Raw genomic sequence first — 13,985 nt, forward strand, 5'->3', positions numbered from 1 at the left:
TTTGAATATCCTCACAGGAAACCGGGAGGCCTTTGGCACGTTCCTCTTCCCACATGGAGCCTCAGTTCTTTTTCCAGAGCGTCATGCCTGCCGGTTGCTGGGCCGCGAAAAGCACGACACCGTCCGTTGCACGCGAACAGTCGGTCCCGCTGCTTTCGCCAACCCCTAATCAGCTTTTCATTTACACAGAACTCGTGCTGCGCGGCACAATTGCTCGAGTTCTCAGCAAAAAGTATCACTTGGCGCTTGAAGTCAGCTGTATAACTGCGACGTGACATCGTCGCAACCACACACAAGCAAATGCGAACCGTCACTGCCGTCACCCTGTCACGCCGATCGTACAACAAACAAAGAGCGAGGCGGCGAGGCCTCAGGCCAGTGCCAGTGTGGCTGCGCACCAGAAGGCGGCACCGCAGCACGGCTAGCGGGCTAGGGACTTCACGGCCTACCTGGGGAAATCGTGGGTTTCATCACAAACAGGGCGGAGTAGTTGCATTTCGCGAGGGCTTTGAAAAGGCGGTATACGCGGCTATACCATCAATAACCTTTTTCTTAATTACTTAGTCGGAAAAGGGGGGGGGGGGTGATCTTTATTCCAGATTTTATGGTATACAGTAGAACCCCGCTGTTACGTTCCTCACTGCTGCGTTTTCCCGGCTGTTACGTCGTTTTCCGCCGGTCCCGGCATAGCTCCCATAGGATACAATGTATTGGGAACCCCGCTGTTACGTCGTAACTTTCGGACCGTTCCCGTATGATACGTCGCGAAGTGCGCCCGGAGCCGACCGAGTGACTACCAAAGAGAGCGGCCATGGTGCATTTTCACGCAGCTTGGCCTCGTTTGACCGTAATATTAGCCGCATGAGAGGCGCAAGCAACAGAATCTTTCAATTGATGCAAACAAAAGCATGGCCTTCGAGATTCAAATTGCAAAGATGGCGTCTATGACGTAACTGCTCGCGAAAGCAAGGCCTTCGAGATTGGCATTTACTATTGACAAAAGCATAGCCTCTGAGATTTGCATTGCACAAACATGGCGTGTATGACGTACTTGCTTGCGAAAGCAAGGCCTTCGAGATTGGCATTCACTTTCGCGTTGGCGTAGACTCATCATCATCGTTATTTGTCGGAGAACGGGAGGAGTTCGAGCTGGTTGGAGCTCGCATGGTTGTGCGTGCGGTTCGCGGTCGGACTCGCCGCGCCGGTCGTGATTGCGTGTGCTTAGTTCTTTCATGCCTACAGCTGTTGGTGTTAAAAAAATCACATACGTTGATTACATTTCTGTGGATAAGGCCGTCCTAAGCTCCGCGTTTCTATCCATCGACTAGATCGCGGCTGAGCGCGCCAATTTTCGTGCTGCTCGTAAGAATTGAAATAAAATTCTGTACCACTAAATATTTTGCCGTTTTTCCTGTTTTTCGGCTCTTACGTTTCCCGTCTCTTACATTTATTTCCTACGGTCCCTTCAAAAACGTATCAGCGGGGTTCTACTGTATAACGTGCGTATGTAGCAGGAACTGCTTGAAGAACAGCGGGCACGGCGGTTGAACGCCATAAGCTCGGCGCTTTTGGTTCGTGAATATAGGTCAAGATTCTTTGGTCACGAATATAGGTCGATAGCTGGTTATGAGCAACATTTTCGAAAAGAAAAATGGTCGGCCTATATTCGAATAAATACGGTACATTGAGAGAGTGTTCAGTGTAGCAGCTGACCCCTTAACGAGGAAACGTGGAAGAATCAGTGACGATTGCTTTGAAAAACAACTGTTGAAACTTAACAACGTGTAACAAACACTATATCACATAAGCCACAATAAGCCTCCTAGCCTTCACTCTACCATGCAAGCCACAGTAGTTTGTTGTAGTTTGACTAAACTTGTGTTATTGTGTTACGGCAATAAAATTTTGATGGAAAGTAACGCGAAAGTAATCAATTACATTTCTGTAATTGCTCAGTTACTTTTCGGGGGCTGTAATTGACCCTTTTAATCAATTACATTTTAAAGGAAGTAATTGTAATTGGTTACTTATTTTCTGTACAGGTACAAGTCTGGTCCTTGGATATTAACATTTTCAAGATTTGGAAGTTTAAACGGATGCAAACATCTCGGTTGCATGCTAAGATTCTCAGATACGCTGGGTGGGTTGCTTAGCATCCTTTCGAAATACAGCAGACTCTCGATAATTCAAACTCTGATAATGTGCAGCCTTTGAAAAATGTTTTCGTTATAGTGCGGTACTGCTTATAGTGCACATATACTCGCGACTCCAGCGACTTCCGTCAAAGGTGTTGATGTGTTCAGTTCATATGCGAGAGGTGAAGGGATTAACATATTGGTGGGGTGGGAGATAAAACAACAAAAAGCACTTGCCTCAGAGCAGCCAAAAGGTATGTTTCCCACATAGAGCCGCCGTGCCTGACGTGTGATTGTGCCGCCTACAATGGGCACAGCGGCTGGTGGTTGGATGATTGCCTGTGCAACAGGTCCTGCTCCCCCTCCTCCAAGGCCTCCTCCGCCTATGGTCGTGGTAGTCCCGCCCACTGTGGCTATAGCACCCGTAGCTGCCAGCATAGTGGCCGGAATCTGACCAGACGCTGCAAGGGGCAGGCACACAATTTAACCTACTGCTGTGCAAGCTGCTCAGAAAGCAAAACAACAACACAGTGTCTTTATCTCAACACCTCCACCAGGCGCAACCAACAGTACAATGTAGTCTTTCAGCACAAATTACCTCCGAAGGGTATAAATTAGAACCTTTGAATTCCCCGTAACTGGTGAGTGGGCAGTGACTGGAAGCACTTTTGTTGAGTGAAAGAACGTTTGATCCTTGTTAACATGGAATTGATAATCACACCTTTATCAACTTTCTATCCCCACATTTTTATCAATTTTCTAAATGAGAAAGCTAGCTTTCTGGACAAAAGCATCATTGACTAAAAAGAATAGCTTCGGATCAATGAAGATGGCCCAAAAGCCCTGGTTTATCACACAGTAGACCCCCAAGTAAGAAAAAAAAATCTTTCAAGGATGTCATCAGCTTAGGGACCTTTGGCTAGTCTATCTCCAATTAAGTGCAGTGTTGGAAACACTAAAGAACAAGTTTCCAACTTCCTATCATGCCAATTTTAAGGCAATTTCAAACAAGCCTTTTCTCTTTCTGGGAAGTATCAAGACATGTATAGGGCTTTGGCACACACAACCACCTGCCTACCTTGCATGGCCTTGTACTGAAGGGGAGTGATGTGCTCAAAGCCAGGAGGCGGCACATCCCAGTAAATGGAGGGCTTCCTTCTGCGTGACTTTTTTGCTCCTCCAGCTGCGCCTCTGTCTCTGCTACGGCTTCGGCTGCGAGGAAATACCAAAGCAATGTCATGGCTTTGATGCAACAACACAGTATATGATGTATGGCTTCCATGAATGAAAGACTACTGAGCTTAATGGACAATTCCTTTCGCTTGATTTAATTTCTGATGATAACGTACTTCGCTAAAACAAAAAAAAATCTGGAATATAACTTATGCCACAAACTCCTGTCTACATCACTCTTCTCCAATTGAATCTGACATTACGAGAATAATTGGAGAGGAATAACGAGATTTCGCAACTCAAAGCAACAGACAAAGCTTCAAAAGATGTTGCATGGAAGGGGCTTCCAGTGCATCAGCTGTGATTCGTTCAAGAGGCCTTGTAACGTCTTCCTGCGTTTTCATAGTACTGCCTCATACACTGCATCCAGAAGTTATGTCTCCAAGAGTCATTGCCTTGGGCATTCTCTTGCTTTCTTCTTGTTTGATCTTGTTTGCAGCTACTTCCAGTTCAGGCGTCCTTGGACGTCTCTACAATATCTCAGGTTACTTGGGCTGTCTCACCTAGCCATGCACTTGCAGGTATGCCGCCCACAGAGGCCAATCACGTCACAGCTGCACCGCTTAGAAGATAGCTGAAAGCTTGTTGTGTTTACTGGTACCACACCTGCAGCTACTCATGCTTGTTATGTGATACGCGGCGATAAAGAAACACCAAGTCAGGTGCTGATACAGGGAACGTGTGGTGCAGAATACGGAACTGTGCAGTGCAAAGTGACTGTAGAGTAGAGAGAGTAGTGCATGATACGATGTGCCAGTGTTCCTGCATGCCACCTGTCAGCTGCAGATCATGTTCAAAGAACACCAGATGGTCAAAATTTTCGAAGCCCTCCACAGCCTGCCTCACAATCACATCGTTGGTTTGGCACGTTAAACCCCAGATATTATGATTATTTAAGCTGCCTGCTCAGAAATACTGCATAAGAAGAAAAGACAAGCACCTTCTCCTCCTAGTTTCCCGGGACCTGGAACGACGCCTGCGCTCACGGCTCCTGGACCGAGATCGACTGCGTCTTCGTCTCCGGTCCTTGTCTGAGGAGAAAAGCATCCTTTGAATTACACTAACGAAAAGATGAAAATGATCACTTTGCTTTTCCCTGTACACTTCTGACCATGGTGATTAAAGGGACACTAAAGGCAAGTAACAATTTAGGTTACAGTAATGGATTAATGCTTGAGAATGTCTAAAACATCTATTATCAACAACAGTACTTTAAAAATTGAGGTGAAAGTAGTACACAACCTGGGACTCCAGCGAGTTATTCTCGTGCTAGTCCAATAATTTAGCAATCCTTAGTGTAATTGTGTCACTGGCAGAAGCCTAGCCAGACATTTTTTTTCAAGAGGGACGAGGAGGGGGGTTCAACCATACTTTATGTATGTTTATACGAGCATTTGTATGTGTGTATATATATACACATGTAAAATTGAAAAATGTTAAAGTGGCAGGGGGTTCGAACACACTCGCTCCCCGGCCCGAGCAAGCCCCCCTCCCCCCACCCATTTTCACTGTTTTTATTCGCCCGTCGAGCGTGTATAAGAATGACGAGCGAATAAAAACATTTAGTGAATGCATAATTAATAAAGCATTTCATTAGAAGCACAGGTGCGCACTCTTTATTCTTAGCGGCTCTTCCGCCAGCACCTGGAAGTTTGATCCGTGATCCGATCTTGTTGGATTTTGCTTCACATTAGGGGGGCTGCTTACTCGGGATTTTACAGTACTCATCTGCTCATAATAAAAAGATCATTGTAGGACATTGTTAGATAGATTAAAATGATACTAGTGTGTTCCCATTCAGTTGATGGAAAAATTTCATGAGCCATTCCAATCTCTGAGGGCGGATATCCAGAGAAGCTGTGTAGCAAACCGATTTATTTATTTCGTTTAAAATTTTTGAATTAGTGAATTTTAATGAGGTACTGACACGAAAATTTTCAGTAGTCATTTTCTTGCGTCAAATGAAAGGCCAAGCCCGAAAGGGTAGAGCTAAGCACGAGTGCACCCTGAAAAAGTAATTACGGTCTGTTTTTAAGAGCTAGTTTTGGTTCCTACTGTAAATTGACGTTACAACACGATATGAGCTTCTTATCATATGCTCGCACAATATATAGTGACGTTTCCATGGCCGCTCCGCACCATGGCTCCGTTGGCACGAGCAGCCATTTTGAATGTTTTGGTGATGCAAAAGCGGCCATCTTGGAAGTTTTGGTACCTGACGTCATCACAACTAGACAGACTGCTGCGTGAAGTCACCAGAATTAGTACTGTAGCCTGACATCAAGCTAGTGTCGATGTCGGTAGGTGTGCCAGGGCAAAATCGGCTTTAATATCAAAATAAAATATCTTATCAGCATTTGCCGAGCTTCACATTTGCTCAGAGCCATCTCTGTATACAGGCGATTTGTATGGCAGAATAAACTCGCCTTCGAAAAAAGGTGCCAGTACCCCTTTAAAGCATTTCCATATCGATTTGCGTTGGCCAGAAGTGCAGTACACAGTAGAGCACTGCACGGGCCGATTTTTCCGGCCCGGGCCCGGCCTGGTGTTCTTAAATGTGGCCCGTACCCGGCCCGGGCCCGTGCAGTGCTCTAGTACACAGGTTATTTATGTATTTATGTTTTTACACATTTTTATTTATTTGATAATTAACTTATTTACTTTATTTATTTATTCATATTTTTCTGTTTGTTTATTTATTTATTACCTTTTCTGTCTATTTTTAGTGGACTATTGGTGAGCAGTGGGGTTTGCCCAATTTCTGTGGTGCATACCTGCTAGGGGTTTTCTGCTGAGTAGGTAATCCTTGATTAAAATGTTCACAGGGTTACAATATGTTCATATTTCTTATTACTCTCAGGGCTGTATTTCAGGTCAACGAATTCGCCCAGTTCATCAACTGCCGTTTGAGCTTAGTCTGGGTGGCCATGGTCGCTTTTTTGCGATTTCATGTTGTTTCATTTTCATGCTGTTACTTTTCTGTTGAGTAGGTAACTGTTCGTGCAGTTACGAATGGCCTAGTCATAAGCAGCTTTGCTGTAAACACCTTTTTTTCATGCTATCCTTGATGACAACGCAGGTGGTTGAAATGATCTGTTTTCGTCCAGCTCTGAGCCGCCTGTGCATTAACATTTAAGTATTCCTCCATCGCACACTGCTGTGTTGGCTTTGCTCACTCGTGAAACTCAAACAAGAGAGAATGTTATTCGATGTGATGGTGTTGGCTTGGTTTCTAGCTGCACTCTTTCGTTATATGCAAGAAACCATAGCAGTGGCTGTTAGGCAGTGAAAAGCTGCAATAGTGTATGCCAAGTCATAACTCAAAATACTGGAGTCATATTGGTCACACTGGAGTCAATGGATGTCCTAACTCCTCACACTGGGATGGGCGAATTGGATTGTGTGGGACCCTTGAAATGCTATTTTCTTCTAAACTAAGCATTTTATTGGTATGAGACAAATACTGCATGTTTTCTAGAATGATAGTAAATCCACATTAACATAATGTTTGCCTTTAGTGTCTCTTCAGAAAGCATTGCCGATGATGTCACACAATAACTTAGTCGCCCTTTCTTAGCACAAGGTCACTTAACATCACAGGCACGAGAATTCAAGGCCAGTATTCACAAACCAACCTTATCCTTATCTTTTGCCCTCCTTACCTTTTCGGCACCTTAACGTGTTTCATAAACAAACCTTATGCCTCAATTCAACCTTTCCTTAACTCTTTCGCTACCGTGCCTATTCAAATCGTTCAATTTGAACGATGCATTTCAAGTTTGAATTCTCGTGCCGTCGCGCAATTTACGGGCGCCTAGCCCCATCTAGGTAAGAAAGTGGGAAACGCACGAAGGGATCTGTGATGTTTTGCTTGTTTTTTGCCACGGGGAAGATTTCTTTCGCCACAAAAAGTTTCGGGTTGCTGCGCGCGCGCGTCGGCGTCGTCATCGTGTGTAGGCGTTCCCAAAAGACGCGTTTCTCGCGAATCCAGCGCATCAACAGTCGATTTTGAGGATGCAATCAGCAGCAGTGAGTCTGGAGAAGATGTTGACTCATCAGATTTCAGCACCGATGACGAGGATGCGTCATGTCAAGATTCTTGGCACGGGCGAAAGACATGTTCCCCCTCCTCCACCTCCAAAAAAGTCCGAACACAAGCCCCAGGTGCAAGAAAAACGCCGAAATTGCAAGCTCTGTTATGACAAACGAAAGACACAGATGAAAACAGCAGTTTTGTGTCAGCCATGCGGCGTCTATTTTTGTTTCATCCCGACTAGGGACTGCTTTCCAGAATGGCACGAGACGCACCCTCACTAACTTTCTTTTTCGTGGGAAGAACAGTTTTGAGCAATAATTTTTGAAACTTATACAACCTTTATGCAACATAAGAAGCTACAAATTGTATATCTTGAATTTTTTTTAACCTCATTATTTTTTAAGTTATCCTCTTTTTAAAGTGTTAAATGATTAATCACTGTATAAACTTTTCTTTATAAACATTTTTTTCATTAATATGTGTAATAAATATTGTAGGCATTAATTGGACTTCATCTTCCTCATCTGTACATAACCATCATCAGTCATCGGCTCGGGCGTCTTCTTCGTCGGCGCCATCTTGCCTTTGGTGTAATAAAGCGTCGGCTTAACCGCTTTATCTCAAGTGGTGGAGGAGCTTTACGATCCCTTCGACCTCTCTTCTTCTAAAGATCTCTCCTGGAGCTCCGTTCGGGACGCCGCTTACGCCAGCAGACCACCATGTCACAAGATGAGCCCACAGTGCCAACTCACCCAGTCCAACCGCCTGCCGCCGCCCCTACCACTGCCAACAACCCCCCTCGCGACCCTGAAATCTTCTCCGGTCTGCCTGGAGAAGATGTCGAAGACTGGCTCGACAACTATGACCGTGTAAGCGTTTACAACAACTGGAACGAGGCGTCGAAGTTAGCCCGCGTACAGTTTTACGTATCCCAGGTAGCCAAGACATGGTTCCTAAATCACGAGAGCGACTTCCGTGATTGGTCTTCCTTCAAGGACCAGCTACGGCGGATTTTTGGCACACCGACGGTTCGTTCGGAAGTTGCGAGGAAGAAACTGGCTGAACGCGTCCAGCATTACGGCGAGTCTTATACCTCGTACATTGAGGACGTTCTTGCGCTTTGCCGCTGTATCGACGATGCCATGCCAGAAACTGATCGCGTACGACATCTTCTGAAGGGTATAGGACCTACCGCTTTCAATGCCCTCACCGCGAACAACCCTTCGACGGTATCGGACGTCATCTCTGTGTGCCAGCGGCTTGATGCCCTACAATCCATCCGCCTGCGACCCGACTTTTGCGAAAACCCCTTGGCAAACAGTATGGAGCTCCGATCCATCATTCGAGCCATAATCCGTGAGGAACTGCAAGCCTATGGCTCACCACCTTGCAACAACGCTCACGCACAACCCGCCTCCACTGATCTGCGAAGTATGATCAAAGAGGAAATGACAGCCTTTCAGAGCGCCCACCATCCCACCGCTCCACCTTGCCCCCAACCGGCTTCGTACGCACACATCGCTGCAATGCAACCTTCACCGCCTCCAGTCACACCACCTGTGCCTGTTCACGACCATCTAGCACCTCTTGTTGCCCGAGCACCGAATCCGCCATACCATTCCGCCTGGCGTGCCCCACGGCCTGTCTGCTATTACTGCGGCATTCGGGGACACATCTCCCGGGTTTGTCGACGCCGCCAGCAGGACGAACGTCGTGGTTATGCTGCTTTCGAACGTGACGAGCCATCTCGATTTTACCACCGTTACGCCGACAATGTTTTCACTCGCCGATCGCCATCGCCGGCTGACTTTTCGAACACGACCATCAATACACGTACCTCCAGACGACGTTCCCCATCGCCACTCCAGCGCTCTGTTTCGCCGCTTCGGCCTGTCTCTCAACTCCCTGTCCAGCGATCGGAAAACTAAACAGTGCAGTTTTTGGAGGGAAAACTGCATCGCCGCGAAATGCCTCAAGTCCTCCTGAACGACCGTCAAACATGTTATTGGTGATTGTGCAAGGTGTGCGGGTTTGGGCTTTGATAGACACGGGAGCAACGATTTCTGTTATGCGTGCGGACTTGTGTTCTCGTTTGCGGAAAGTGACAACGCCCTACCTTGGATCATCCTTGATTGGGGCCAATGGAGCAATCATTCGACCATTGGCTCAATGTACAGCACGCGTCTTCATTGACGGTATCCGTCATCACATCACTTTCGCAGTTTTAATTTCCTGTGCTCATGAACTCATTTTAGGCTGGGACTTTCTCTCGTCAGCGTCTGCTTTAATTTCTTGCCGCCAACGTGTACTTCAGATGACCGAGACCGATCATTGCAGCGAGCGTATCGATGAGACACGACTGCGTTTTTCCACAGCTGCCGATTCCGTACTGCCTCCGGGTCAGGAGCAACTGATCCCGATCACGTCTACGCATATTGCCAATGGTGACGTGTTGATCACCCCTTACGGCCGCTGTCTAGCTCGTGGCATTGTGTTCCCATCCAGCCTGGTGCGATTCAAAGAAAGTGCTGCGGTAATCGTCGGCCTGAACACCACCACTGAGACTATTCTCCTACCTCAAGGTTCTGCGGTGACCTGTTATGTGGATACACAACCGGCATCTTTCGTACCTCTTGACGCCTTGCAAGCTCATCCTCCACAGGACAAGCCTATTTCTTCATCCACCTTTGCTTCCGGGATAAACCCCGACCTTCCTGCTCCTCAGCCTGAGGCGTTGCTGAAATTGCTAGCAAAACATCAGGCCTCCTTCGACGCCAGTGCTTCGTCACTCGGACAGACCACAGTTGCGTCTCATCGTATCACCACTGATGGTCAGAATATTGTACGCCGTCGTCCCTATCGAGTCTCCTTGGCCGAACGCAAAATCATTGAGGAGAACGTGGCCGACATGCTCAAAAGAAACATCATACGACCCTCTGCCAGTTCTTGGTCATCACCCGTTGTATTGGTACAAAAGAAGGATGGATCGGTACGATTTTGTGTTGATTACCGCGCGCTCAACAAGATCACCCGAAAGGATGTATATCCGATGCCTCGTATAGATGATGCACTTGACTCTTTGCAAGGCGCGCAGTACTTCTCCACCCTTGACCTTCGTTCCGGATATTGGCAAATTCCAATGGACGAAGCGGACAAAGAAAAGACCGCCTTTTCTACGCCGGACGGTCTTTACGAGTTTAACGTAATGCCCTTCGGCCTATGTAATGCCCCCGCCACATTTGAAAGGATGATCGACACTGTTCTTCGCGGCCTCAAGTGGAAAACTTGTCTATGCTATTTGGACGATATCGTCGTGTTTTCCTCCACTTTCGATGACCATCTGCAACGCCTCGACGAAGTGCTCACATGCCTCTCCAATGCTGGCCTTCAACTAAACACAAAGAAGTGCCACTTCGGTAGCACAACGATCAAAGTTCTCGGACATCTCGTTAACAAAGATGGCATCCAGCCCGATCCGGACAAAATTTCCGCAGTGCTCAACTTCCCGCGCCCACTTCGCGCAAAAGAACTGCGCAGCTTCCTTGGGCTCGCATCATACTTCCGACGCTTCATCCGGAACTTTGCCACCATTGCCTCGCCTCTCCACAAGCTCCTTGCTAGTACCGCTCCCTTTGATTGGAATCATCAGTGCGAAGCCGCATTCCAAGAACTCAAGCGCGCACTGACATCCCCACCGGTTCTTTGTTATTTCAATGACGAAGCACCTACGGTACTGCACACTGACGCTAGTGGGCAGGGAATTGGTGCCGTACTGCTACAGCGTGACCGTGAATTTCGCGAGAAAGTTGTCGCGTATGCAAGCCGCACTCTCACCTCTGCAGAGAAGAAGTACTCGATAACCGAACAAGAGTGCTTGGCTGTTGTCTGGTCCATCCAAAAATTTCGTCCGTACCTCCATGGTCGACATTTCACTGTTGTGACAGACCACCATGCGCTATGCTGGCTGTTGACAATCAAAAACTTGTCGGGACGCCTTGGCCGCTGGATTATCCGATTACAAGCATATGACTTTGACGTCATTTACAAGACCGGAAAGAAGCATCAAGATGCCGATGCTCTATCACGATGTCCATTGCCGCCAACATCGGAGCACGTCACGTCACCTTGTCAAATTGGCCGCACTGAGGACACATCGTCGATTGCATCAATTTCTTCCCTGCCTTCAGCCAACCGCCCTTCAGTGCTTTCCACTCACCAGCGTGCTGATTCTTATTGCAGTGACATCATCAGTCGCCTAAGTGGTGCTTCGTCTTCTCCTAATGCCAGGCTACGAAAACAGCTCAAGCTATTCAAGTTTGAAGACGACGTACTCTATCGGTACATTTTTCACCCGGAAGGCCATCGATGGGTCCCCGTCGTACCGCGGGCTCTTCGCGGGGAAGTTCTTCGGGCTTCACACGACGACCCAACGTCAGGCCACTTTGGCTACCACAAAACCCACGAGCGCATCCGCAGCCGGTTCTTCTGGCCAGGTCTTTCTACGAGCGTAGCTAAATATATTGCCTCGTGCGCCCTTTGCCAACACCGCAAGCGGCCTACTACTGTCCCAGTCGGGACCCTACAACCACTTCCTTGCCCAGCACAGCCGTTCTCTGTCGTCGGAATTGACCTATTCGGGCCCCTCCCAACTACCCCAGACGGCAAGAGATGGATCGTCACCGCTGTTGATCACTTGACCCGGTACGCTGAGACGGCCTCGATCACTTCAGGAACTGCTTCCGAAGTAGCAACCTTCTTCTTGAAAGCTATATACCTACGGCACGGAGCCCCTCACGTTCTTTGAGCGACCGAGGCAAGGCGTTTCTCTCAAGCACGCTTAGTGAAGTTCTCCAAGCGTCAAACACAATACACAAGACAACGTCTAGCTACCACCCACAGACAAATGGTTTGACGGAGAGATTTCATCGCACGCTGTGCGACATGTTATCCATGTATATCCAACCTGACCATCGTAACTGGGATGCGATTCTCCCATTTGTAACGTTTGCGTATAATACGTCAGTTCAACGGACCACAGGCTACTCTCCGTTTTTCTTAGTATACGGACGCCAGCCAACCTCATCACTCGACGTTTCTTTCTTCTCTGGACGCATCAACTCTTCACCATTCATTTGCGACCAGTTTCTGTACCGGGTTGCCCAATGCCGTCGTCGCGCCCGTATAAACACCGAAGCTAGCCAAGAAGATCGCAAAAATCGCTACGATGCCACTCACCGCGACGTTTTCTATCGCCCTGGCGACCCTGTACTCCTATGGACGCCTGCACGGACACCTGGCTTATGCGAAAAGCTTGAATCTCGCTATATTGGCCCCTACACAGTTATAGACCAGACCTCGCCGGTGAACTACCGTCTTACACCTGTTCATGCCTCCACTGACCAACGCTGCCGCGGCACAGAGGTTGTGCACGTTTCGCGTCTCAAACCCTTTCATCTGCGTTCCACAATGTAATTCGCGGCCAGGCTGGCCGCTTTCGTCAACGGGGGAAATTAGTGTAGGCATTAATTGGACTTCATCTTCCTCATCTGTACATAACCATCATCAGTCATCGGCTCGGGCGTCTTCTTCGTCGGCGCCATCTTGCCTTTGGCGTAATAAAGCGTCGGCTTAACCGCTTTATTTCAATATATGTACAACAATTATGTTAATGGACAGAGCGTTCTTTTAGATACATTTTGCTACCAAACAATGTAAATAAGGCGATAGTATCTAGCCGGAAAAAATTATTTTTCACACCTAGTAAAAACGGCCCCTTTTCCTGCGGTGGCGAAAGAGTTAAGCTTATCGCTGTGATAAGGTGGCGTTCGATAAGGTAGCCCGGCAGGTACCTTAAGGTGCCACTTATGTAGCTTGCTATGGCAAGCCACATAAGTGACGCCATAAGGTACCTGTGGGGCTGATTATGCAAGAAGCTTTACAATGTCAAAGAAAAGGTGACGTACGCGACCGGCGTCCATATATGTGCAATTAACGCTGCGATTGTTCGGCAACCATCAAAATTCCATGGAAGAGTTCAGCGACGGTGTGTGTTGCTGAGCAGATTCCGCTTCTTGAATCGAGCACTTTATGTCCCCGAGCTTGCCGCTGGAAACAAGCCCCCCACTACGTCAGTTTTCTCGTGCCAATGCTCCTGCTGGTGTTGCTCTGTTTCTACGGCGCAGGCACTTTTAAAATTGTGAATGGTGACTTGGTGGACATACCCTGGCCATACTGCCCCGCATTATTAAATGTGTGAAAAAATCAGTCAGGGTACGGAGCGGAAGCAGACGTGTTTCACTGCAGGATGGGATATTTTTACCCATTTCTGCGCCCGTGTAGCTGCTGCTCGGTGCTCGGTGTGCACGTCACTCTTGCTGATTTGAGCTGCTCCCACTTTCTCGTGGTGTCCTTCATTAACACCGCGTGATATCGCAATTTTTCACTATCACAATGCGACACATTCAAGTCGATTACAAGTGCTGGATCTTCAGTGAAATTCAATTTTCGCCTTTCTGTCGCACTCAATAACAAGCGTGTGTATCACCCACACAAACAGCCACACACGCACACACGCAGGCAGA

At 47.6% G+C, this 13,985-nt stretch overlaps 1 protein-coding gene across 1 annotated transcript in view; it reads right to left on the reverse strand.

Moving 5' to 3' along the window:
• LOC119387047 (splicing factor U2AF 50 kDa subunit) overlaps positions 1-13,985 on the reverse strand; it is a 44,935-nt gene that overhangs the window by 22,695 nt on the left and 8,255 nt on the right. Inside the window, exons 2-4 of the mRNA XM_037654348.2 lie at positions 4,309-4,399; positions 3,214-3,347; positions 2,373-2,596 (exon numbers count right to left, since the gene is read on the reverse strand). Coding sequence (XP_037510276.1) covers positions 2,373-2,596; positions 3,214-3,347; positions 4,309-4,399 — 449 coding nt within the window. The remainder of the gene's footprint in view (positions 1-2,372; positions 2,597-3,213; positions 3,348-4,308; positions 4,400-13,985) is intronic.

This window comes from Rhipicephalus sanguineus, chromosome 3 (genome assembly GCF_013339695.2).
Source record: "Rhipicephalus sanguineus isolate Rsan-2018 chromosome 3, BIME_Rsan_1.4, whole genome shotgun sequence".
In the NCBI taxonomy this organism is placed as follows: domain Eukaryota; kingdom Metazoa; phylum Arthropoda; class Arachnida; order Ixodida; family Ixodidae; genus Rhipicephalus; species Rhipicephalus sanguineus.